Genomic DNA, 25,724 nt, shown 5'->3' on the forward strand with positions numbered 1-25,724 from the left:
ATTTGAACCAAATACAACCAACAGAACATTTATAATCGAATCAAAACGAATATATTTGATTATATTATATATTTAATATTTAAAAATGAAATAAATAATAATGACACCGGAAGTGGTTCTGGACCAGTGTTTACATCTTGCGAAGCCAAAAAAATGATATATGATAGATTTTGGTATACAGTACTCTTTTATTTATAATGCTAAAATGAATTATTTAGAATTCTGAAATGATGTTATTGATGCTACATTAATTATGCAGAAAAAGTACCTGGCTTCCTAAACAGTGATTTCAATGACCTTACTTACATCTTCAAAATTAAAGTCAAAGATATAAAATGTTCTATTTTTACACAATGCATTGGACATGTTTTTTACATCATGTTGAAGTGAGTTACTGTTTTTCTCCACAAAATTTATCCCACAAAAGTTTTCATTGGCAGGGTCACATATGTGTCTATGATAAAAGAAATGTGCAATTCTGCTTCCTATTTGGCAAAACGAGATCCCTTAAGGTGCAACATAATGAATTCAAAATCTTCTTGTGTGTCGAGACCGTGGCTATTGTGCCATAAAACGCTGCCTCTGTGGGCAGTTCACTAGGTTTTAGAACAGAGCTCCATCTGTCTCACTCTCCTCTCAGATATGTAAAGCTAACCTGATGCACAATAAAAATGTCCCGGAACATAAATGCTAAAATGCTAATTTGTAATTTGTTGAGAATTGATGGTTCAGCCACAGATTCCTGTCCAGTCGTGTCTCAGCACACAGGCGTTCTTTTTATTAATTTCCCCCCTCTGGTCTCTCTCTGGGTAATGAGCCTCTAACTCTCGGAGAGGTTGACGAAGCGGACAGAACTCGAGGGGATTGTGTTGACAGAGGAATGGCCTTTAAATGTTCATGTCTTCTTTTGGGACTTGTGTCCTCTAAACTGTCTGTCCAGAGGCCCTGCTGCGTTTATTAGCTCGCCTGTAACATCTGGCTCCGATGAGTCCGCATAGAGAACCTACGTAAAATACACGATGGTCATGTTAAAATAATTATTTCAGTAGACACTGTTTCAGTTCACCAAACAACTCTCATAATATATAACGATATAACTTGAACATGAATGGCCTCCATTAAAACACTTTTTCGGAAGTGATGCTCTAATAACACTTACAATACTGTATATTTTTCTTTTTTTAACAGATCTATTCAAGATAAACTGTCTCTGTGTCTCATAAATAAAACGTGACTCTTGTGGGCTGCCCCATGCCACAACCCATCAATATGAGATGATTTTGAACAGCTGTATGCTGCTGTTGTTGAACATTGTCATCAGGGATGATTGCAGTTTGGTGATTTCGATGCGAATGTTAGTGGGGGGAATTCAGAAAGGATGGATTGCACACCGTCTTCTGATAGTGATGTTTATTTGCATAATGTTTGTCTTGCAGCGCGTTGATCGGAATCTGATGGCAACCCAAGAACAAAGCTGCAAAATATGTGCTGAACAGAATTTGTGAAAGCGTACACATCTCCTAATTGAAATTTCATTTACCACCTGTTCTCTACAGGCGATAATAGCGGAGTAATGTTAATTGTGCCAGGTCTGTCTCATAACAATAAGCATAGAAAATAATTTAAATAGAAGGCATTTTTGGGCTGAAAATAATAGCAAATCTTTATTTTTAATATAGAACTCATTTTAGTACATTTAGCATTTAGCTGAACTTTATGTTGTCTGTGAATATATTGCAGTTTTAGTGAATTCTGTCATGGCTCTGCTTCCTTAGTCAGGTTTTTCTTGGTCCTGTAGCAGAGTCATGACAAAGTCTTAGGTTATGTGTGGAGAGAAACATATTGTTGTCCGTTTGACAATAATATACGTTCTCTCCAGTGTCTTGTCATTGGTCCCATTCCTCTCGTTTCCTCGTAATCTTTCCCTGAGTGTTTAATGTCTCACACCTGCCCCATGTCGTTATCCCTCGTTTGTGTTTCCCATAAATACCCTCTTGTTTCTTTGTCTTGTGCTCGTGGATTGTTCGGTGTTACGTTATGTTGGATGGTGTCGTGTTCCTGGTCCTTGTCTGTTCGTGTGTTGTGAGTTTTGTGCCTGATATTATTTAAGACGTTTGGTCGTGTCCTTGAGTTTAGTTCTTTGTCTTGTTTTCATTTTGCCTCCTCGTGGGAAGTCTTTTTGTTTTGTGTATATATATATCCTTAGTTGATTTTCCCCCATCGTGGGTTTTTGTTTTGTCTTGTTCTGTTATAAATAAATATATCTTGTTTAACCCCTTCACTGCCTGCCTGCGCTTGGGTTCTCTCTTCCACCACGCTCTGGTCGTGACAGAATGTATCCGTCTGTATCAGATAAATAAACCTGCTCCTCCCCGCAACAACCAAACACATGCATATACAATATATATTATACATTCACTACTGGTTTAAAGTTTGAGGTCACTTGAGTGAAATGATTCCCTTACAAACCTTTTGATCTCAAGGGATATGCTTAAATGTCTCAAATATTTTGTGGGCAAAAATATAATAGTGCAAAATTGTAGTTTTAATCTTTTTTGAATATGTTTGATGTTTTTATTATGGTTACATATTTAACATTTTTAATATTTGTAATATTTTGAACACAATTCTTTTTTAAATGAATGACTTGGGCTGAATTATGAGGTTATTAATGATGGCAGCCAATAAGAGCCCAGCACAGGAACTACTTTGCAGTAAAGCGTTCCAGTGTAGGACCTAAAGAAGCTGGTTAAAAAAAATTCCAAGAGAACATTTCTGCAAATTTCAGGTGAAAGGTGACTACTTTACAGATGTAAAGTATAACAAGTTTGGATTAATTTTGGAATTTGATTAATCTCAATTTACATAGTTACATTTGTGATATTCCATAATTATGTTGTGTTTACTACTTTTCAGTTCAGTAGTTTTGAGCAGTATGATGCTGCAGTTGTTGAACATGTCATCATTACAGTAGTTTGGTGGCTTTTACATAAATCTTTGTGTAATGAAGGTGTAAAGATTGAAAGCAGAAGCAGAAATAATATAGGCAAAGCACTCTAAATGATCTCACAGGCTTTAGTCCAAGAGATGATAAGTTATCAACATTTTCTCCTAATGACTGGGATCTCTGCCAAATAAAAGGAGTTTTATTGCAGCTTCCAATCTGTTTCTACAATGCATGGCCCAATTAAGAGATAATGCTGACTGTGGGCTGAGCTCATATCTCAGGCTTACCTGTGTGAATATGGCATACAGCACGTTTAGAGCAGATCAAAAGCAGCGGAAAGCGTAAGTGCTGCTGAAATAGCGCCACGACTCAACTTTTTGTAGAGCAAAGCCAAGATGGCTGACGGTACGACATTCAGCTCTTGCTGAGAGCCGGTGGCTCCCTTTGTTGAGAATGTTTGGAGTTGTACTCTCCGTGCTAAGACAGCTTCGAAGAGAGAAATGCAAATGAAGAACTTTAGCGGTGCAATAATTTTACTCTTTCCCATTTGTTTTGAATGTGACACCACAAACGAAAAAATGTGTGGGCAGGAATGAGAGTCTGTCTTTTTCCTGCTTGCTGTGTGTGTACAGTCTCGTATAGAGAGACATATGTCAGGTACAGCGTGTGGAAGAAGGTGCTTTAGAGGAAACGTTCTTTTGGAGCCGGGATGTTTGCGTCCACTGGACCCAGAGGGGAACTTAAGTGCTGCCCAGATTCAAACTCTGTTTCGTGGCTGCTGGCAGGCAGTTGTCCAACTTGGCACAACAGAAGAGCGGCCAACACACACATACACCGTAGTGTGAAACGAAACCTGTATCGGCTCTACTTGGCAACTGTGGACATGCAAAATAAGACTTAGGGGCAGTTCGTGGCACAGTGTAACAGACGTTTCAATCTCTGCATTGTTTGTGTGACTTACGTGCAAGAAAATTATACTTCTCACATCTTTATAATTATCCCCCCAGGAGCATAACACAGCACAGAAATGAAAAAAAAAACACAACCGACATGAGAGGAGAAACAAAGTAAGTGATGAGGGCGATCGCAGGCTGTGTCTTAGTGGTCCATGTAATCAGTCACACAAACCCCAGCTATCAGTGCTGTCATAATGAGAACGCAACGGGGGGCTTTGAAAGCGGCAATCGCACGTCTGAGTGTTTGTAAGGAGCTAATTAACAACCCTCTTAAAATGTACTTGTGCCACATTCTCAATTGTTTATGAAAGGAACACTTTCTATTAAATGCTTTGTCTGTTCTGATGTAGAGACAATTCAGATGTAGTCGTTCTCCTAAATCCAAGATGGGCCCCCCAGGGTTAGATGAGACGCAAGACAGAACGTCCCGTTGGGCTGCGTGTTCACTGGACTTTAAGACAATAATTCTGTACACAAGGGTTCTTATGAGAGCTTTAATATCTTAGCCATCAGACTCCGACAGTTTGAGTTCCGGACTTCTCTCAGGAACTCATTAGCTCTTATTGGCAGTCAGATATTGTGTTTTTGAAAAATGAGGCCGTGCCACACACATTGCTTAGTATGTCTGTCACTGTGTTCCCTAAGCAAATGTTATCGTGAGAGATTCCTCCTCTGGAGTATAAAGAGAGCAGAGGTCCTCAATTAGTGGAGCACACAGCAGATCTGCTCCCACGACCACTCCACTGCACCTGGACTGCTAATCATTTCTCATAAATTCATATGTACTGTACGCTCGTGTACTCGAAAGTAAACACTTGTCATTTAATGTTTTTTGTTTTTTTTAATAAAAGTTGCATGATTACTCACCTCCCATAAAGTTTGCGTCTGAAGAGGAAACTCCTACAGCTGCATATGCAATAAGATCAGTCACAAAAACAGCCTTGTCCACGCCTTTTCAGAGCTCATATTCACTGCATGTCTTTTGTAAATACTGTTTTTTATGCGAAAGAAGCATTTGCGCTGCCGCTTGCTGTAAGAAAAACTTGTCCCTTTGTGTTCTTTTTGTTTTTTGGAATACAATGTCATTTTTTGTGATATATAATGGATAAAGCAACAGTTTTCGAAGAGAATTTTGATTATTGATGTTTAAAAATGTGTATTTATTTTATTGTTGCATTTGAAATTAACATACATTTTACAATTATTTTTCCTGAAATACACATTTCTTAACATTTTGAAACAGTGTATAATATTATTGTTCAGACCTATTTTTTTATTTAGAAAGTGTAATTCTATGAACTTGAATTCGATACTGCTATTAAGCTGCCTCAGAAATGTTGTGGATATCATAGTCCAGGGAAGTAAAAATATATAACTGACCATTGCCTTAAACAACTGATTTCCTACAGTTCCTTGTTTCACTCTTAAATCGCTTTTCTGACATAGTAAAATAAATAGAACCAAAGTATATCACATCCATTTTTTATTTGTTAAGTAGTCATGTAATGAGTGTGAAAATGTAAAGTTGTCTATTACTACAAAAAAAATAGTAGTCTTAGACTACTGTATATTATCTTATATAAATGATCCCATATTGTCCTCACTTTTTTCTTCCTAGAGAGTACCATGAAAAGCTCCATGAAATGTTTGTTTTGTGTTTTATTACCATTTACAAATACATAGTGATATATTTGCATTGAATATTTGAAGTCGTCTTCTTCCAAGGATAACATGCCATATGATTCATACTATAATTTTTACAACTCTGTAGAATGAGATTATGGCTGCAAACTATCAAAAAGCTTTTAAAGAGCTATTATATGTCTCACCCAAACTTCCTGTTTCAACAGTATGCATTTTATGCATCTATGCATAAAAGCTTGTCACGGTATTTCATGGGTCAAGGTATTTTCATATTGGTCTAAAGTCCCTTTTTCTCTCTTACTCTCTCTCAGGCATTCGATGCATTTATCTATATATTTTTTGCACTGGAGATGGTGGTGAAGATGGTGGCCCTGGGGATCTTTGGCCGTCGCTGTTACCTTGGCGATACTTGGAACAGACTGGACTTTTTTATCGTCATGGCAGGGTAAGGGCTGTTTTCTCCTCCTTTCCAGATACACCAGCTGCTCCGGCTCCAGGTTAAACAAGGGCCATGGATATACAGAGTGTGCTTTCTCCCAATAGAAACATCTGAACTATGTGACCTGTAGTAATGGACAGTCCATTTCAGCTTTTCTGAAAAGCTGTAGTGCCTGGTTTGAAAGAGGACTGAATGTTGAGCATTTACGCTGTTTTACCTCCAGATCGCTTTCGACTGATGTTTCAGCCCTATATAACCGTGCTGAGTAAAAGTGCCCCACTGTTTATTTAGTACTGTTTTTAGCTCTTTCCAGTTCTTAGCAAGAAGAAAAACAATTGAAAAGTGTGAAATGTGATGATAATTTGTCAAACTTCTAAAGAGACTGCACATTTAAGAGCATCTCTTCCTTTGACACTGATCTCTGAGCAGAGAAGCGTTAGATCAACAGGACAAACCTGCTGGAGAAAAAGAAACGTTTTATTTTTGATTACACACACAGTCTCTCTCTCACACACATTCCACATGAACTCGCGAGAAACAAACGCTCATCATAAGTAAAGGAGCTGAACAAATTGAAACAGTTTTTGATACGGGCTGTTAATACTTTATTATATGCTACATTAATTGGCTCTACGTTCTTGTCGCAATCTTTCTTTCTTCTCATTAACCTGCTTATACTTTCCTGTCTACCTTTACATGCCAATTTAGTCACACTTTCAAGTGGTATGTGCTAGCACAAGGTGAACAGCTTCATTCCACATTCATCAAAGCAGGATCTGCTGAGGGTACGATTAGAGTCATTAAAACTAGATGGGCAATAATGTGGCCATGTGTGATGATGACAGACATACTGTAAGCCCGATCCACATCTCTGCCCTTCTGTTATGGGACAGATCTGTGCCATAACAAAAAGAAAGTAGGTTTGTTAGAAATAGGTTTGCATTGCAGTTTCCAATGAGTTGCTGTTTAATTTGGTACGGTTGCATTCTTTTTGTGCTCTGTCTGAGCATTATAATGTGTGTAACATACTGTGTAACTTACTGTGTGTAACTTACGTGTGTAACTTACTGTGACTATGAGGTATGATTAATGCAAGAGGTACTTTATGCAAATGCAGGGGACTTGTTTTATGTATTTATTTTATTCAGTTATTAGCTGAATGGAAAGCCAAAGAGGGATGAATTTGTCCTACCCAACCACGCCGCGTTTTGACCATGCAGTGCAGATCAATTTATCTAGTGAGGCTGCACTGTCTGGCGGGTATTTATGTAAACACAGCCGGCAAATGTGGGCCGTACTGCACTGTAAACCCGGATAAATTGGCAATACTCAAACTAATTTTTGAGTTTTAGAGGTTCTTGGTTTAAGTAAGCAGAACTTAATTTTGATTACTGTTAAGTTAAAGTTCTTACCAAATCTTAGCAAGTGAGACTTAAATATTGAATTGATCCTTTTTATGAAATTAAGTAGACAGAACTTAAACAATCAAGTACACCTAAATTGCATTTTTAAGTTAACTAAACTAAATTCTTTCAGTTTCTTTATTTAAAATATTTCTTAGTCTTAATATGCATAAATCAAATACCTTGACTTATGCAACCCAAAATGAGCAAGAAGAGATTGATCTCAGAACATTTGGGTTTAAAATGTGTGAGATATTGTCATGGCTCTGCTTCCTTTGTCATGTTTTTCTTGGTCCTGTAGCAGAGCCATGACAAAGTCTTTGGTTATGTGTGGAGAGAAACATATTATTGTCCGTTTGACAGTAATATACGTTCTCTCCAGTGTCTTGTCATTGGCCCCATTCCTCTCGTTTCCTTGTTATCTTTCCCTGAGTGTTTAATGTCCCACACCTGTCCCATGTCGTTATCCCTCGTTTGTGTTCCTATTTTATACCCTCATGTTTCTTTGTCCTGTGCTCGTGTATTGTACTATGTATGTGCGTTGTTCCAGATGGTGTTGTGTTCCTGTTCCTTGCCTGTTCATGTGCTTCCCGTGTTCCTGTTCGTGTTATGAGTTTTTGTGAGTTTTATGCCTTGTATTGATTTTAGACGTTTGGTCGTGTCTTCGAGTTTTGTTTATTTGTCTTGTTTTCATTTTGCCCCCCCGTGGGAAGTCTTTTATTTCAAGTTTGTTTCTTAGTTTAGTTCCTGTTTTATACCCCCTCGTGGTTTTTGTTTTGTGTGTTTTTGCAAATAAATATTATCTGTTAACCCCTTCATCGCCGTTGCCTGCACTTGGGTTCTTCCACCATACCGATCGTGACAGATATAGAGTTTTTGGTATTGTGTTATGCTTTCAAGTGCTATGTTTATTGTAGGAATAATGTACAGCTGCAGATGGTCTTGTATTACCCTGAAGGGGTTTATTTTGCAATATTAACTGGCTGGTGGTATATTATTCCGCTTGCTAGAGGACTGCTTACAAAGTAAACAAATACACGGGCATTAAATATTGATTTCAGTTGAAATGACTGTATTACCTTGATGTAGATTAGCTTGAAGCTAAAAAAATAGTCAAATACAAATTAGAAAACAATTGACCTGGCAACAACCTGAACACTGCCACGATATTACAAGATGAATCTGAATCAAGTATTCCAGAGAGCCTTGCAATATTCAATCACAACAGCATTTATCGGACACGGAAACAATAAGGATCTCATTTAGAGAACAGCATTTGAACAAATTAAGTTACACTTTACAACATCATTTATATTATATGGAAACAAAGTGATTAACTGCAGTGTTTAGCGTTTATTTTGTTAAATTATTAACATATAATTCTCTTAACACTCCTTTTGCTGTGTGTGTGTTCCAGTGTGTGAGATCTTTTCTTGTCGACTCTTGGCTAATCCTGTTCTGTTGAGGCTATCTTCAACTACACACCCAGATTACATGCCTTTTCCTCTCACACACACATTCCCTCAATGTGTTTAGTCTCTCAAGCCATCTTGCAAGCTCAGATTGTCTTCCTGCCTTTTTTAGTCGCTATCTCTCTCTCTCTCTTCCGTCCCCACACCCACACACGAGTCATCATTTTTGCAGTCTCATTTCACAAGATGCACACAACAGTACACACACAGTCACCCCACACATTAACACTGTAGAAGGCTGCCGCTGCATGAAAGTGAGGCAGATGAAGGCAGAGCGGGAGAAAGAGGATGCAGAGAACAATTAGAGAGATGCTGCCCGTCGGCAGGTAGCTAATTACTATCAGACACACAAACGCTGATTGATGTGTGCTGAAACGGCTGAGAACACTCCCTTTCACTCTTTCTCTCTCTTCGTTTTCATGCTCTGTTCTGAATTCGCCTCCGTTTATTTATGTCTCTCTGCACAATACCTCACATATGCTGTGACTTTTTATATTTCTCATGTATTCCTGGCTTCCTTTTAATTTTTCCTCTTTTCACTGGCACGCTCCCTCACTGCCTGGCACAGCGTGGTTGATTTGTAATTCAATTATATTGTTGAAGATATGGTACACTCACCTGGGGGGGTCTATCTATATCTATCTATCTATCTATCTATCTATCTATCTATCTATCTATCTATCTATCTATCTATCTATCTATCTATCTATCTATCTATCTATCTATCGTTTCTCTGTTCTGCTTTTAGTCTCATCTTATCTATCTATCTATCTATCTATCTATCTATCTATCTATCTATCTATCTATCTATCTATCTATCTATCTCATCTATCTATCTATCTATCTATCTATCTATCTATCATCTATCTATCTATCTATCTATCTATCTATCTATCTATCTATCTATCTATCTATTATCTATCTATCTATCTATCTATCTATCTATCTATCTATCTATCTATCTATCTATCTATCTATCTATCTATCTATCTATCTATCTATCTATCTATCTATCTATCTATCTATCTATCTATCTATCTATCTATCTATCTATCTATCTATCTATCTATATCTATCTATCTATCTATCTATCTATCTATCTATCTATCTATCTATCTATCTATCTAATCTATATCTATCTATCTATCTATCTATCTATCTATCTATCTATCTATCTATCTATCTATCTATCTATCTATCTATCTATCTATCTATCTATCTATCTATCATCTATTTATCTATCTATCTATCCATCCTTATCTATACTATTGATATGTAAATTGGATCACTACTGGTTCTATCTATCTATCTATCTATCTATCTATCTATCTATCTATCTATCTATCTATCTATCTATCTATCTATCTATCTATCTATCTATCTATCCACCCATCCATCCATCCACCATCCACTCCATCCATCCATCCATCCATCCTACATATAATGATAAGTTAACAAATGTGTCTTGTTTGATGGTTTCTGTATAACAGATGTTGCTGTTCTAATGTGTGTTCCAAAAGCCCTCCTGCTGTAATCTCTCGCTGTACAGTGTCGTGTGTTTACGTTTACGTTTGTCTGCGTGTTTATGGTGTGGAGAACATATATGTTAGGAATCGTAATGTCCTTAAAGGGACAGTTACCCAAAAATAAAAATTCTGTCATCATTTCGTCCTTCGGATGAGACGTTACCGAGGTCCTGACTCCCTGTGGTCATTAAAGAGCCCATGGCACTTCTCGTAAAGAGTAGGGTGTAACCCCGGTGTCCTGGCCAGATTCCCTCCACTGGCCCTTGTCAATCATGGCCTCCTAATAATCCCCACCCTCTAATCCCCACCAGAGAATTGGCTCTGTATCTCTCTCCTCTCTATAGCTGGTGTGTGGTGAGCGCACTGGCCGTGTACTGTGGCTGCCTCGCATCATCCAGGGGATGCTGCACACTGGTGGTGGTTGAGGAGAGACCCCTCACATGATTGTAAGTAGGGGTGGGAATCGTTTGGTCCCTCACGATTCGATTCAGCATTGCAGTATATTAAGAATTTAAGATGTCATCGCGTCACGTTTGCGCTTAGAGTCAGACTAGTGTTTGTACTTTGGCTAATTACTCTTAGAATGTCACATATTGCATATTTAATAAACTGAGTGCCCAGTAAAGCCATTCTCATGACGTATTCTGCTGGCACACATTAAAACAAGTACATAATAGTAATAAACGCAACTCATTAGTGCTGTATGTTAAACNCTGTCATGGCTCTGCTTCCTTTGTCATGTTTTTCTTGGTCCTGTAGCAGAGCCATGACAAAGTCTTTGGTTATGTGTGGAGAGAAACATATTATTGTCCGTTTGACAGTAATATACGTTCTCTCCAGTGTCTTGTCATTGGCCCCATTCCTCTCGTTTCCTTGTTATCCTTCCTTGAGTGTTTAATGTCCCACACCTGTCCCATGTCGTTATCCCTCGTTTGTGTTCCTATTTATACCCTCATGTTTCTTTGTCCTGTGCTCGTGTATTGTACTATGTATGTGCGTTGTTCCAGATGGTGTTGTGTTCCTGTTCCTTGCCTGTTCATGTGCTTCCCGTGTTCCTGTTCGTGTTATGAGTTTTTGTGAGTTTTATGCCTTGTATTGATTTTAGACGTTTGGTCGTGTCTTCGAGTTTTGTTTATTTGTCTTGTTTTCATTTTGCCCCCCCGTGGGAAGTCTTTTATTTCAAGTTTGTTTCTTAGTTTAGTTCCTGTTTTATACCCCCTCGTGGTTTTTGTTTTGTGTGTTTTTGCAAATAAATATTATCTGTTAACCCCTTCATCGCCGTTGCCTGCACTTGGGTTCTTCCACCATACCGATCGTGACAGATATAGAGTTTTTGGTATTGTGTTATGCTTTCAAGTGCTATGTTTATTGTAGGAATAATGTACAGCTGCAGATGGTCTTGTATTACCCTGAAGGGGTTTATTTTGCAATATTAACTGGCTGGTGGTATATTATTCCGCTTGCTAGAGGACTGCTTACAAAGTAAACAAATACACGGGCATTAAATATTGATTTCAGTTGAAATGACTGTATTACCTTGATGTAGATTAGCTTGAAGCTAAAAAAATAGTCAAATACAAATTAGAAAACAATTGACCTGGCAACAACCTGAACACTGCCACGATATTACAAGATGAATCTGAATCAAGTATTCCAGAGAGCCTTGCAATATTCAATCACAACAGCATTTATCGGACACGGAAACAATAAGGATCTCATTTAGAGAACAGCATTTGAACAAATTAAGTTACACTTTACAACATCATTTATATTATATGGAAACAAAGTGATTAACTGCAGTGTTTAGCGTTTATTTTGTTAAATTATTAACATATAATTCTCTTAACACTCCTTTTGCTGTGTGTGTGTTCCAGTGTGTGAGATCTTTTCTTGTCGACTCTTGGCTAATCCTGTTCTGTTGAGGCTATCTTCAACTACACACCCAGATTACATGCCTTTTCCTCTCACACACACATTCCCTCAATGTGTTTAGTCTCTCAAGCCATCTTGCAAGCTCAGATTGTCTTCCTGCCTTTTTTAGTCGCTATCTCTCTCTCTCTCTTCCGTCCCCACACCCACACACGAGTCATCATTTTTGCAGTCTCATTTCACAAGATGCACACAACAGTACACACACAGTCACCCCACACATTAACACTGTAGAAGGCTGCCGCTGCATGAAAGTGAGGCAGATGAAGGCAGAGCGGGAGAAAGAGGATGCAGAGAACAATTAGAGAGATGCTGCCCGTCGGCAGGTAGCTAATTACTATCAGACACACAAACGCTGATTGATGTGTGCTGAAACGGCTGAGAACACTCCCTTTCACTCTTTCTCTCTCTTCGTTTTCATGCTCTGTTCTGAATTCGCCTCCGTTTATTTATGTCTCTCTGCACAATACCTCACATATGCTGTGACTTTTTATATTTCTCATGTATTCCTGGCTTCCTTTTAATTTTTCCTCTTTTCACTGGCACGCTCCCTCACTGCCTGGCACAGCGTGGTTGATTTGTAATTCAATTATATTGTTGAAGATATGGTACACTCACCTGGGGGGGTCTATCTATATCTATCTATCTATCTATCTATCTATCTATCTATCTATCTATCTATCTATCTATCTATCTATCTATCTATCTATCTATCTATCTATCTATCATCTATCTATCTATCTATCTATCTATCTATCTATCTATCTATCTATCTATCTATCTATCTATCTATCTATCTATCTATCTATCTATCTATCCACCCATCCACCCATCCACCCATCCACCCATCCATCCATCCATCCATCCTACATATAATGATAAGTTAACAAATGTGTCTTGTTTGATGGCTTTTCTGTATAACAGATGTTGCTGTTCTAATGTGTGTTCCAAAAAGCCCTCCTGCTGTAATCTCTCGCTGTACAGTGTGCGTGTGTTTACGTTTACGTTTGTCTGCGTGTTTATGGTGTGGAGAACATATTGTAGGAATCGTAATGTCCTTAAAGGGACAGTTCACCCAAAAATAAAAATTCTGTCATCATTTCGTCCTTCGGATGAGACGTTAAACCGAGGTCCTGACTCCCTGTGGTCATTAAAGATCCCATGGCACTTCTCGTAAAGAGTAGAGGTGTAACCCCGGTGTCCTGGCCAGATTCCCTCCACTGGCCCTTGTCAATCATGGCCTCCTAATAATCCCCACCCTCTAATCCCCACCAGAGAATTGGCTCTGTATCTCTCTCCTCTCTATAGCTGGTGTGTGGTGAGCGCACTGGCGCCGATGTACTGTGGCTGCCATCGCATCATCCAGGAGGATGCTGCACACTGGTGGTGGTTGAGGAGAGACCCCTCACATGATTGTAAAGTAGGGGTGGGAATCGTTTGGTCCCTCACGATTCGATTCAGCATTAGCATATTTAAGATTTAAGATGTCATCGCGTCACGTTTGCGCTTAGAGTCAGACTAGTGTTGGTACTTTGGCTAATTACTCTTAGAACTGTCACATATTGCATTTTAATACAACTGAGTGCCCAGTAAAGCCATTCTCATTGACGTATTCTGCTGGCACACATTAAAACAAGTACATAATAGTAATTAAACGCAACTCATTAGTGCTGTATGTTAAACTATTTCACGTCCACGCATTGCCACATCGTATGACAAAATCATCATACACATACATTAAAAGAGTGGTTATTTTACCAATATTAGTGTATTAGTCCCATGCAGAGCACCCAGCGCGTCCGTCTGGCTAACAAACTGTGCATATTTACAGAAGTATGTTCATGTTCTTAAACGCTATTTTGCACGTACTAACAAGTCAGCTGCGGTATAACGTTAGTCAATCGAATGCGCTGTTTCTCCCTGCCGCTCACTCACTGCACAGAGCAGATGCAGAGAAAGACCATCCTAAAAAAATATTTTGTTGATCTTGCAGTTTGTCCTAAAGGGCTGAATGTATTTGGATTTCTCTCTTTCTCTATCCATGCGTTCTATTCAGCATACTATCCGCCCTAATAGTTTTCGAAAGTAGAATTAGTATGTCCCAAATCGTAGTATGTTGAAAATAGTTTTCCAAAGATTCCCGGATGGTCTACTACTTCCGGTAGAAATTCGAAGTGCAGAATGATGCACACTCTAACGGCTGATATTACCCACAACTCACCGCGAGTAGGCGGAGTTTAATGACGCTCCACTGCATTAATAAACGATATAACTGATGCATCAGTAAATTAACATATGTAAGTATACAGTAAACATTACATACAAAATAATGAATGAATAAATACCTTCATGGGAAGAAGAGCTGTATTTTGATGTGTGTTACAGTTATTGGCTACAATGTTGTCTAGGCAACAAAGGCCACTTCCGTTTCCTGTTAGTATGTCCCAGTGTGTGCAATCGCATTTGCCATGCACTCAAAAGTACCTACTATTCCAACACAAAAACAGTACCTACTATTAGGGCTAGTATAAGTAGGCGAATTGGAAGGCAGGGTATTGCTCTATGCTGTGTTTGCGCGTTAAATGTCCGGGTGCTGCACCGCTCTTGCAGTTGACTTCCGCCTTATTGGTTCCAAAGACGTCACGTAATTATATTTAGTAACGTTTAAAAAAATCTATTTTTTCTATTTGTGAATCGATTCGAATCGCTAGCAGATTGAATCGATATTCATCGAAAAAGATTTTTTCTCCAACCCATATTGTAAAGCGCTTTAGATGTACAGCAAAACACAATAAAAGCGCTATATAAATGCCTAATTCATTCATTTCCTCACCCTCGAGTTGTTCCAAATCTGTATAAATGTCTTTGTTCTGATGAACACAGAGAAAGATATTTGAAAGAATGCTTGTAACCAAACTGTTCTTTGCCCAGAACTGTTTGCTTTCCTACATTCTTCAAAAAAATTACAAAGCAATTTTTCCTACTATGGTACTCAATGGTGGCGAAGAATTGTTTTGTTACAAGCATTCTTCCAAATATTTCATTTTTGGGTGAACTGTTCCTTTAAGCGCCGGCCAAAGGGATTTCAGCCTTGAGATCAAAGAAAGCCACCCGTGTGTTTCCTACAGTATGCTGTGATATAATTCTAAATTACATTAATAATTTGACACACAATACTTAATGTAATGTCCTAATGTGAAGAAAAGTCACATACTCACCGATTTTTAGTGTATTACGTTGAGAGGCCCCCTAATAGGGTCTAGCCATTAAAAGGTGTTTGTGCAAATTGCGTTAATGGAGAGCTGTGAGATCCTGCTCTCTCAGGTATTCTCACTTTTATATGACATTTCAATCGCCGCTCTGACATTTCCACTGATTCTACAGCGCAAAAAGGAAAAAAGGGCTGCTGATATTTTTGGATCATCCATGGTCAGTCTGACTTCTGACAGAGTGTAAATGTGTGTATGTGTGCGTGCACGCGCATTTGTACCTATTTTTGAGTCTAAGTGGAGCTGTTTTTTATTCATAATCAGGAACAGCGAAGAACTGAGTGCTACAGTGTTGTCCGATTATACGCCGGTATCATTGGCTTCACCCTGAAACAAAACTCATCATGTAGCGTTCTTCACTTAGCTCTCCAATCCCCTCTCTGATCCTCTATTCTAATCATATCTTTTTGTATTAATGAATAATTTATGTATGCTAATGAGCGGGCCAGCTGCTGTATGTGATTAGCAGGTGTTTATTGAGTGATGGACAGCGCGCTGCAGGCTCTGCCTTCCTCGGCAGGCCCGGGCGTGAATAAGTAAAGATGTTGTGGAAATTCGAAATGAAAGAGGAGAGGAAATATTTTTCTACATAGCAGATTGAGATTGAATGAGCAGGGATGGGAGAGGAAGTTAGGAATGGCTTGATGCAATCACAGACTGTGTGCGAAAGCAGCCAATGAATTTACGCACAGTGTTTTTGTATGATGGGAAGTACATAGGAAACAGGTAGTAAAGGCACCATAAATGTCACAATCCAATGTCCTTTAGTTTGAATTAGTTTAATTCAAGTGAGCTTAATTATTGAGCATGTATTTAGTTGACTACGTAAGTTTAAAAAGTATATTGACCCAGTCTGTAAAAGTCCCAAAATCTATGAGAAAATGAGCATCAAGTTTGATTTTATCCATTAATTTTACTATAATTTTAATTTTTGACATGGCCTTCCTTAGACAATATGAAAAATATCCAGGCTATTTTGTCACAGAATATTCTTTACATTGTGATTTCAAGTAGCACAAGAAGGCAGGGTCACATATTGCAAAACTTTGTTCCTTTCCGCATGCTCCGTTTTTAATTTTTCAGCCAATCACAGAACGGAACGCACAGGATTGTGGGATATAATAGGCAAGAAATGAGGTGGAGGAGGTAACTTGGAATACTGGATGTTATGTAAACATGCATCAATGTTTTCCTATTTCTGCATACTGCCTGCAAAGGAAGGGAGGAGAGTGTTTGAGTTTAGGGCGGTTTCACATAAGCACAATAGCCTATATCTCATTTCTGTTTGCCTTCAGTGTTCTTAAAGGGACACTTCACCCAAAAATGAAAATTCTGTCATCATTTACTCAACTTCGAGTTGTTCCAAATGTAATGAACACAGAGAAATATATTTTTGAAGAATGCTTATAACCAAACAGATCTCAACCCCCATTGACTACCATAGTTGGAAAAAGACAATAAGAGTCAAATGTGGCCCAGAACTGTTTGCTTTCCTACATTCTTCAAAATGTCTTCTTTTGTGTTCAGCAGAAGAAAAAAATGATAAAGTAATTTTTCCTACTATGGTAGTCAATGGGTGTTGAGATCTGTTTGGTTATAAGCATTCTTCCAAATATATTTCTCTGTGTTCATCAGAACAAAGAAATGTATACAGATTTGGAACAACTCGAAGGTGAGTAAAGGATGACATAATTTTCATTTTTGGATGAAGTATCACTTTAAGAGCATTTGCAGTACATTTATAAGACAGACGAAAGTGCCGTACTGAAGCTTTGGAAACAAAACTAACGGTTCAAAAACTTAAATGTATAAAAGTAAAGCGATCAATGTTATGCAATGTTATGCATTGTCGTTGCAAGCGACAGGGTAAACAGCTGCAAGCTTGATGACACAAACGACCTGCGGTTCGGACCAAAAAAGTAATAATATGAACGCAGTCCAGCGGGTGCAGGGGGAGGGGGGAGCAATCGAACTAGGGTTCGGACCAGGCAATCGAAATAAATGTGAAACCAACCTGAGAGAACTGAAGAGAGAAGATTATCAAGAGAAGAGGTAGGTCAGTAGTTCACATCAAACTTTGGAGTTTACCTGAAGCCATGCTAGTCTGCAGCTTTTCCATAATTTATGATGGGCACAGAGGAAAGCAGAGAAATCGAGTAAAGGAAGAGAAGGGAATATTTTTACATTAGCGTGAACAGTGTGTCCATACATAGGGCCAGATTTACTATCAGTTTGCACCAGCGCAAATGCCTCTTTTGGCGTAAAAACACTAGTGTCTGTATTTACTAAAGACACACGGTGAAAATTAGCTCTTAGAAATGAGAAAAGGCATAAACACAGCTGTTTTTGCGACAGACCTTACTGCGTATGCGTTTGTAGGAGTTTCCTCTTCAGATGCAAACTTGTGTGAATTATGCAACGCGTGGATGTTATGGAACTTCTCGCACCATCAATGTATTCAGACGTTTGGCTCTTTCTTATGAGAAAATGTCTGCTGGATTTTGTGAGGATGGTTATTATTGCCCACTTTCTGCCCTGCTCCCGAAGTAGAATACAGGTATCTGTCAGTGCAAGCTTGATCGACACGTTTGTGTGCACCTCATATGCAGTCACCATATGTGTGGTAGCTTCTCACAGCTTCGCGAGCGCTGACACTCCTGTCAATCAGACAGTTATTGACATAATGGGATTGTCAAGTGCGACAACAGCACTAGAGTCAGACGTTCTTGTGTGGTAGTACGCAATGAAGCCTCATAGGTAACGACCAGGTTTTCTCCCTTGTACGCTCTCTTCTTGGCCTGTTTCCAGCTTTGAATTACTAAATCTTTTCCCTAAGCCAAGTTATTTGGACAAATCCATGTCACAGGGGTGACAAATATCCCAGAAACCCTTTGTACAACTTTTATTAACATCCAGTCTCATTGGTCCAGTCATAATAATTGGTTACTTTTACAATCAAGGTACAGCATGTCCACACCTGCCCATTGAAGTGTGGTGCTTGAAACCAGATGTTTTGTCTCCCTGGTATAGTTTAATTATCTCATTGTTTCTACTTGGTGGTGTTCTGTGTGATGAAAGCAAAAGGGGAAGAAATACCCGTCTGGATTTTAACCGTCCAATCAAATGCAAGCGTAGATTGGATGCAAGCACCTCTTGAACTGTCCAATCACATAACGGTCTCCTCTGTTTAATTTAGTCTCCCTGCAGTGTACTTCATGAGACTCATTGGTGAGGAGAGGGATGAAGATGCTGTTTCTCTTTTTTCAACTAAGTAGGCCTGCAAGAATTCTGAAGGACATCATTCACAAACTTTTAAGTTACTTGTACTGTACCTTAAGTGTTTTGTTAGTATGTGTCTTCCCAGGAAATCGAACACACAATCTTTGCATCGCTAGCACAATGTTCTGCCAATTCTGCTACAAATACTAATTTGATTCATGCTTACAGATACAAGTTATATTGGTGGATATTTGGACTATTAAATAATATAACAATTTTAATCAAATCATTTAGCAAATCCTTAGTCCATCATTTCCTCAAAAAATCATCACAGAAACTATGTTGTTTTGGATGCTGGCATTACTAATACGTTTAACCAGTCTTATTTTCAGTTTGACAGATTTTATATTGTCATTTTTTCTGGTGAATGACCAGCACCTTAACCAACATTGAAATCATGCTGGTCTAAATGGTTTCATTTAACAGTGCAGTCACGTTAAAATGCTACTGAACTGTTTAATTGTGCGTATGTGGGGAGGTATTTGGCAGTATAGCGGCTCTGGAGAGCCGTGGAGTATTTCTCGCTGTGTGGTTGGGCAGACATGTTGAAACGGAGTGTGACTCCCCGTGCTGCGGCTTTGGGACGCTGTCATTATATTCTCAGTGACCGTTGACTCATTCATCTCGTTCCGTGACTCAGCTCTCAGCTCGGATGCATCACCACTGAAAAACACCTCATGGAGATGGGGGTCAAAGACAGGCTGTCCAGATTGGTGACATCGCGGGAAATGTGTCTGCTTGAAAACGGCCCCCTCTTGGGTGGGAATAAATCTGCTGTGTGTGTATTAGTGTGTTTATCTGGTGTTTGCTATATAACAGTGTCTCGATGTGTTCTTCTTGGTGATGAACCATGCAGATTAAAGCGCCGATCAGCAGTAGATAATGTCTGTTTCTGTCTGGGGAAATGAAACCCTCTGGCCTCTATTTTTAAAAGCACTCAAGAACAGAGTACCTCAGGGCGTTTTGATACGGAGAGCAATCGGGAACCGTCGCAAAGCGAGCGGCTCTCACAGAAACGAGAGAGTCAAATCTCCACCACTTCAGTTTTTGATATAGCACACATGATCAGACCGTGATGAAGTGTATTGTGCTTTTGCCTGCATTACAATGGCTTTTTTTCTGGGGGCAGAGTGTTAAATGGAGGTGTCTGTCTGTGGTGCGTATATGGCTGGTCTGTGAAACTGTATCACGCCTACAAGCATGTGTTTTAGGCTGAACCTGATGCATGAGGTGGACACGCATCGAATGCCAAATTTCTGTGAATTACTAACAAACTACAGGACATAGCCTAAAAACAAAAAAAACATGGGTTAAGCAGACTTGTACAACACTTACCATGCTGAAAAAAAACCTAACCAAACGCATTGCATTCTATTGGTGGGATGTTATCTGGCAGATTATTTCTATTGGAATAATGCCCAGAACACACTAAAAAGGAATTTTGTAATGTTTGTAATGGAAAAAGCTAATGGTTCATAATGGTATTTTTAAAGGCATAGTTCACCCAAAAATAAAAATTCTGTCCTCATTTACTCACCTTCGAGTTGTTCCAAATCTGTAGAGATTTCTTTGTTCTGATGAACACAGAGAAAGATATTTGGAAGAATGCTTATAACTAAACAGTTCTTGGAACCCATTGACTACCATAGTAGGAAAAATTACTTGATAATCTTTTGTTCTGTTGAACACAAAAGAAGATATTTTGAAGAATGTAGGAAAGCAAACAGTTCTGGGGCACTTTTGACTACCACTGTCATTTTTCCTACTATAGTCAATGGGGTCCAAGAACTGTTGTACAAGTATTCATCCAAATATCTTTCTCCTGGTTCGAACTAAAAATATATTTATACAGGTTTGGAACAACTAGAGAGTACGTAATTCATGACAGAATTTTCATTTTTGGGAGAACTGTCTCTTTAATGGAAACCATTTGATTTTCTGTGATGGTTTCTATTGGGTTTCTATTGTTTTTTTCAGTAGCGTTAGCTCTTAGAAATCCTTGTGATTATAATGACAATGTTAGATATGAAGAAATTGACTTCCCACGTTTACATAATAAAGCTTAGTTTAGTTGGATATTAATATACACTTACACTTCACTATTGTGTTAAAACTATGCATACAGTAATACTGCTTTAAAAAAATCGACAGCTTTTGGTTGATAATTCAACAAATTATTCATTTCAATTATTTTTCATCAATGTATGTTGTACGGAGGAAAATTTCAATATTACCACATATGGTGTCATTTAGTCATTTATTTTTCTTTTTTTTTCTTTTCTACAGTAACCACTGCCTAATTGTATGTAAAGCTGCTTTGCAACAATGCAAAACTGTGAAAACACTATATTCATAAAATGGAAAAAACAAACAAACAAAAAACTCTGGGAAAAATATTGGTTGGCCAAATGTAAAAATAAAACGTATCAAAAGAATGACCCTTTGTAAAAAATGAAAGGCACAAAAACATTTTTGTCAAACATGACAAACATTTTCTGTGTGTTTTTTATTTCTTCTCAGGATTGTGGAATACTCCCTTGATCTCCAGAACATCAACTTCTCCGCCATCAGAACAGTGCGCGTACTCAGACCCCTGAAAGCCATCAACAGAGTACCCAGTGAGTACACACTCCTCTTCAATACCTGTGATCATCACCGATCTGCAAACCCGAGGGGGAAAACGTGCTCAAATTCAGCATGTGTGGGATTTTTCTGTATTGATGCCAAGCACCAAAAACACACTCATCTGTCAGCTCCAAACCCTGGCCTATCAAACCCAGAGTAGCATGTGCTGTGCAGCTTTGTGTTTGGCATGCAGATCGTTCAGAACAGAAGAGCTGGAATGAATCTAACAGGATTTGAGAGCCATTACGTCTGCCACCACCAATAGCATAGCCAGATTAATTCCTCCTGTAATTGAGTAGAAAAACAGTTGTCCTTGAGCAAATGCTATAATTCATATTCCTCTGTCTCGTGTTCATGCCCTTTCAAAAATGGTGGCCGTTCTTTTAGCTTCCATAAGAAGACCAGGGTTTATCAATATTTTAGTGCCCGTGGCCATGCTGTAATGCATTAAAAATGAATGTTAACTGAATTAGCTTGCATTTGAATCAGCCGCTTGAAGGTTTGTTGAAGAGCTGGAACGTATTCCAGGGGACTGTTTCAAAGAAATGTTTCAGGAAATGTTTGTAGGACCTTTGTGTGATAACCTTTGTATGTATGTGCAGTATATGTGCAAGAAATGAAAGTGCATACTCTATCCAAATACAGCCTTAATTTTGTTTATGTGTACCGCTACCAAACCAGTAGGTAGGCCAAAACATAATTCTGCTTTTTCCCCAGTGGTTAAGATTTTGGTTTACTAGTCAACAATACATATTCAACTTTGACTGGACAATATTGGTGTGTTAAGAAAGCACAAATAAACACCTGGTTCTGTGATAATGTCTTCCATTTGTGTTGCGTTAGCTCCCTGTTGTGTTTCCTCTAACCGCACACACACTGCTGTAATCACACGCTGCTGTTCTCCAATCAGAAGGGACACACACCCTTCATTCAATCCCAGCAGTGCTTCACAAACACACACGCACACTGACTCACTCTCACACACAAGTACACACATTTGCATTCCCACTGATGCAGAAGTAAATACACAAATTAAGTTTTTGACAAGTTGGCACTGGGTGGTCTGTCATACTGACTCGTCGTTCTCTCGGTACCAGCACAAATGGTTGTAGGGTATATTCAAATAAAAGATCAGCTGAAGAAAAATAACTTGGATGGTCTAAAAATATAACTGAGCCTGGCAAGGCGTGTAGGTAATGTAATGTCACAGTTTAGAAGGGAATCAGAATATTCAGTGGGGAATAAAAATAGACACAAGAAAGCACCATGCAAAAAATGAAAAAAGATGAATTAGAAATGGAAGTGGAAAAGGTTGGTACCTTTTCAATTGAAGACATTTGAGAGAGGTAACATGCCTAATGAAACATCTAATAGGAACAGGAACATTTATCAAAAAAGAAAATGTGGCTAATTTTGATTTCATGTGTTGTTTTGATTGTTTGAAGTAATTCTGTTTCCTGTGTGCAGGTATGCGTATTCTGGTCAACCTGCTGCTGGACACTCTGCCCATGCTGGGAAACGTGCTCCTGCTCTGTTTCTTTGTCTTTTTCATTTTTGGCATCATTGGAGTGCAGTTGTGGGCTGGACTGTTGAGAAATCGCTGTTACCCGGAGGAGAACTTCACCCTGTGAGTACTGCGGGCAAATTAGTCTTAAGGCTAAAATACACTACAAGACTTTTGCTCAGATTTTGCTCAGATTTTCAGTCTGGACTTGTTGCAGAAAGTCTGTGCAAGTCTGCAGATTGGATCAGTTAGTGTGTTTCTATCTGAAACTTTCAAAAAGTCAGTATGTCAGCAAATGTATAATGTCTAGTTTAAAAAAAATCGATTCAGATTTTAAAAGTCTTGTAGTGTATTCCAGCCATTAGACTCCAAAGTGAAGGTCAAGGTTTTTTTTATCTTTAAAAACTGTAATCTGACAATTGGCTGTATTTTGTACTCTTTGAGGTCCATCTGAAAAGTCTTGTTTAGAAGGTAACAGAAGAGTAGAATGAGCACTTCAGAGTGTTGAATCCACACTTTAGATTAATTGAGATGCCAGGTCAGGTTTACAAGGGTGAAGAGATTAAATTTAGAAGAACGGATCTTCTAAGTCATTCCAACGCCGATCTAACTCGTACTGTATTTCAATCGTCCCCTCTCTTCTCAGAAAGTAATGGCTGTGTCATTTCAAGGCCACATGTGATCAATAAACAAATGATCCAATCGACTCCATGTAAGCCTTACCACATTTCTAAATACGTTTCTCTGTTCCACTCCAGCAGTTTTTCAGATTCACCCATCCTCTCACGTTCATTTCTCCTCTGCATCCTTTCTGCGTAATCTTTTCGCTTCTTGTTTTTACTGTCTACCTGCCACTAAAAATGCAAATGTGGTTCTATCCAGTCGTTGGCTCCAGTTGATTAAAACTCAGATTGGCGTCCATATTCATGAGTGGGTGTCTGCCTGAGGTTACCGTGCCAACTGCGGTCTGCCTGCCTCTCAGTGCGTTGTGATTGGATTTGAAAGCACTCACGGTGCATGGCGGTGTGTGAAGCAGCGAAACGGTGTGTTTGTTTCTTTGTGCTTGTGATAAAGAAGCGTATGACTGAGTTATGACTAAGTGCTGAGGTTTGATTGTCATATATTGTCTTGTAGCGGTATATTAACAGACTGGCACTATAGTCAGAGAATAATGTATTGCGTTTTGAATAGAGGGTCTTTCAGAGTCTGTCTCTTTTGAAAGCATCTGATGTTCTTGTGCATTGATGAGGGGTTTGACCCCTTGCAATAAATAATATATATATATATATATATTATCAAATTACATTTGATTTTCATAAATTTTCTTTGAATTATATTTTCATTTTAATTCAAACTATATTTCTTTAATTGTACATATATAAACATTTATTTAAAAAGCATGAAGTAGTCTGAGAAAGACAATTTGGGGGAACACTTTATTTTAACTTTAGCTACACAATTTATATGTAGTTACTTTAGTTTTTACTATAAATTTGGCATTATTACATGTAACTAACCCTATAGTAAGTACATGTAGTTAATTATTATTACTCAGTAATAATATACAATTACACTGGGTCACACTTCAGAATAGGGGGAAATTCCCGCTATTAACAAACCATTAACTAAGACTTTTTTCAGGTATTGGGTAGGATTAGGGATGTAGAGTATGGTCATGCAGAATATGTGCTTTATGAGTACTAATAAACAGCCAATATGCCAATAACAGGCATGCTAATAACAACTACACTGCGTTCCAAATTATTATGCAAATGATATCTTTCTCTGGTTTTCCTAATTTGTCGATGCAAATGACAGTCAGTATAATTTTCAAGTAATCAACAGTTAGGGTACATTTGGAATTTTATTGAACAAACCTCCCACTGACAACAGTATTTATTTAAAAAATGAAAAACTCAAAATGCACTGTTCCAAATTATTATGCACAACAGAGTTTGAAAACATTTCATAGGTTGTAAAAAACTGAAAATGGTCATTTGTTGAATTTGCAGCATTAGGAGGTCATATTTACTGAAATCAAAAGCTATTTCAATCAAAAACATCCTAACAGGGCAAGTTACATGTTAACATAGGACCCCTTCTTTGATATCACCTTCACAATTCTTGCATCCATTGAACTTGTGAGTTTTTGGATAGTTTCTGATTGAATTTCTTTGCAGGATGTCAGAATAGCCTCCCAGAGCTGCTGTTTTGATGCTAACTGCCTCCCACCATCATAGATCTTTCGCTTGAGGATGCTCCAAAGGTTCTCAATAGGGTTGAGGTCAGGGGAGGATGGTGGCCACACCATGAGTTTCTCTCCTTTTATGCCCATAGCAGCCAATGACACAGAGGTATTCTTTGCAGCATGAGATGGTGCATTGTCATGCATGAAGATGATTTTGCTACGGAAGGCATGGTTCTTCTTTTTGTACCATGGAAGAAAGTGCTCAGTCAGAAACTCTACATACCTTGCAGAGTTCATTTTCACACCTTCAGGGACCCTAAAGGGGCCCACCAGCTGTCTCCCCATGATTCCAGCCCAAAACATGACTCCGCCACCTCCTTGCTGACGTCGCAGCCTTGTTGGGACATGGTGGCCATCCACCAACCATCCACTACTCCATCCATCTGGACCATCCAGGGTTGCACGGCACTCATCAGTAAACAAGACTGTTTGAAAATTAGTCTTCATGTATGTGTGGGCCCACTGCAACCGTTTCTGCTTGTG

At 38.6% G+C, this 25,724-nt stretch overlaps 1 protein-coding gene across 2 annotated transcripts in view; it reads left to right on the forward strand.

The window, feature by feature from the left end:
- Positions 1 to 25,724, forward strand: part of cacna1ia (calcium voltage-gated channel subunit alpha1 Ia) — a 166,523-nt gene that overhangs the window by 72,670 nt on the left and 68,129 nt on the right. For both annotated transcript variants that reach the window (XM_057346063.1, XM_057346064.1), the window contains 3 exons: positions 5,859 to 5,992; positions 21,385 to 21,482; positions 22,957 to 23,116. In XM_057346063.1, the coding sequence (XP_057202046.1) occupies positions 5,859 to 5,992; positions 21,385 to 21,482; positions 22,957 to 23,116 (392 nt within the window). The remainder of the gene's footprint in view (positions 1 to 5,858; positions 5,993 to 21,384; positions 21,483 to 22,956; positions 23,117 to 25,724) is intronic.

The sequence above is a fragment of the Triplophysa rosa genome, linkage group LG11 (genome assembly GCF_024868665.1).
Source record: "Triplophysa rosa linkage group LG11, Trosa_1v2, whole genome shotgun sequence".
Taxonomy (NCBI): domain Eukaryota; kingdom Metazoa; phylum Chordata; class Actinopteri; order Cypriniformes; family Nemacheilidae; genus Triplophysa; species Triplophysa rosa.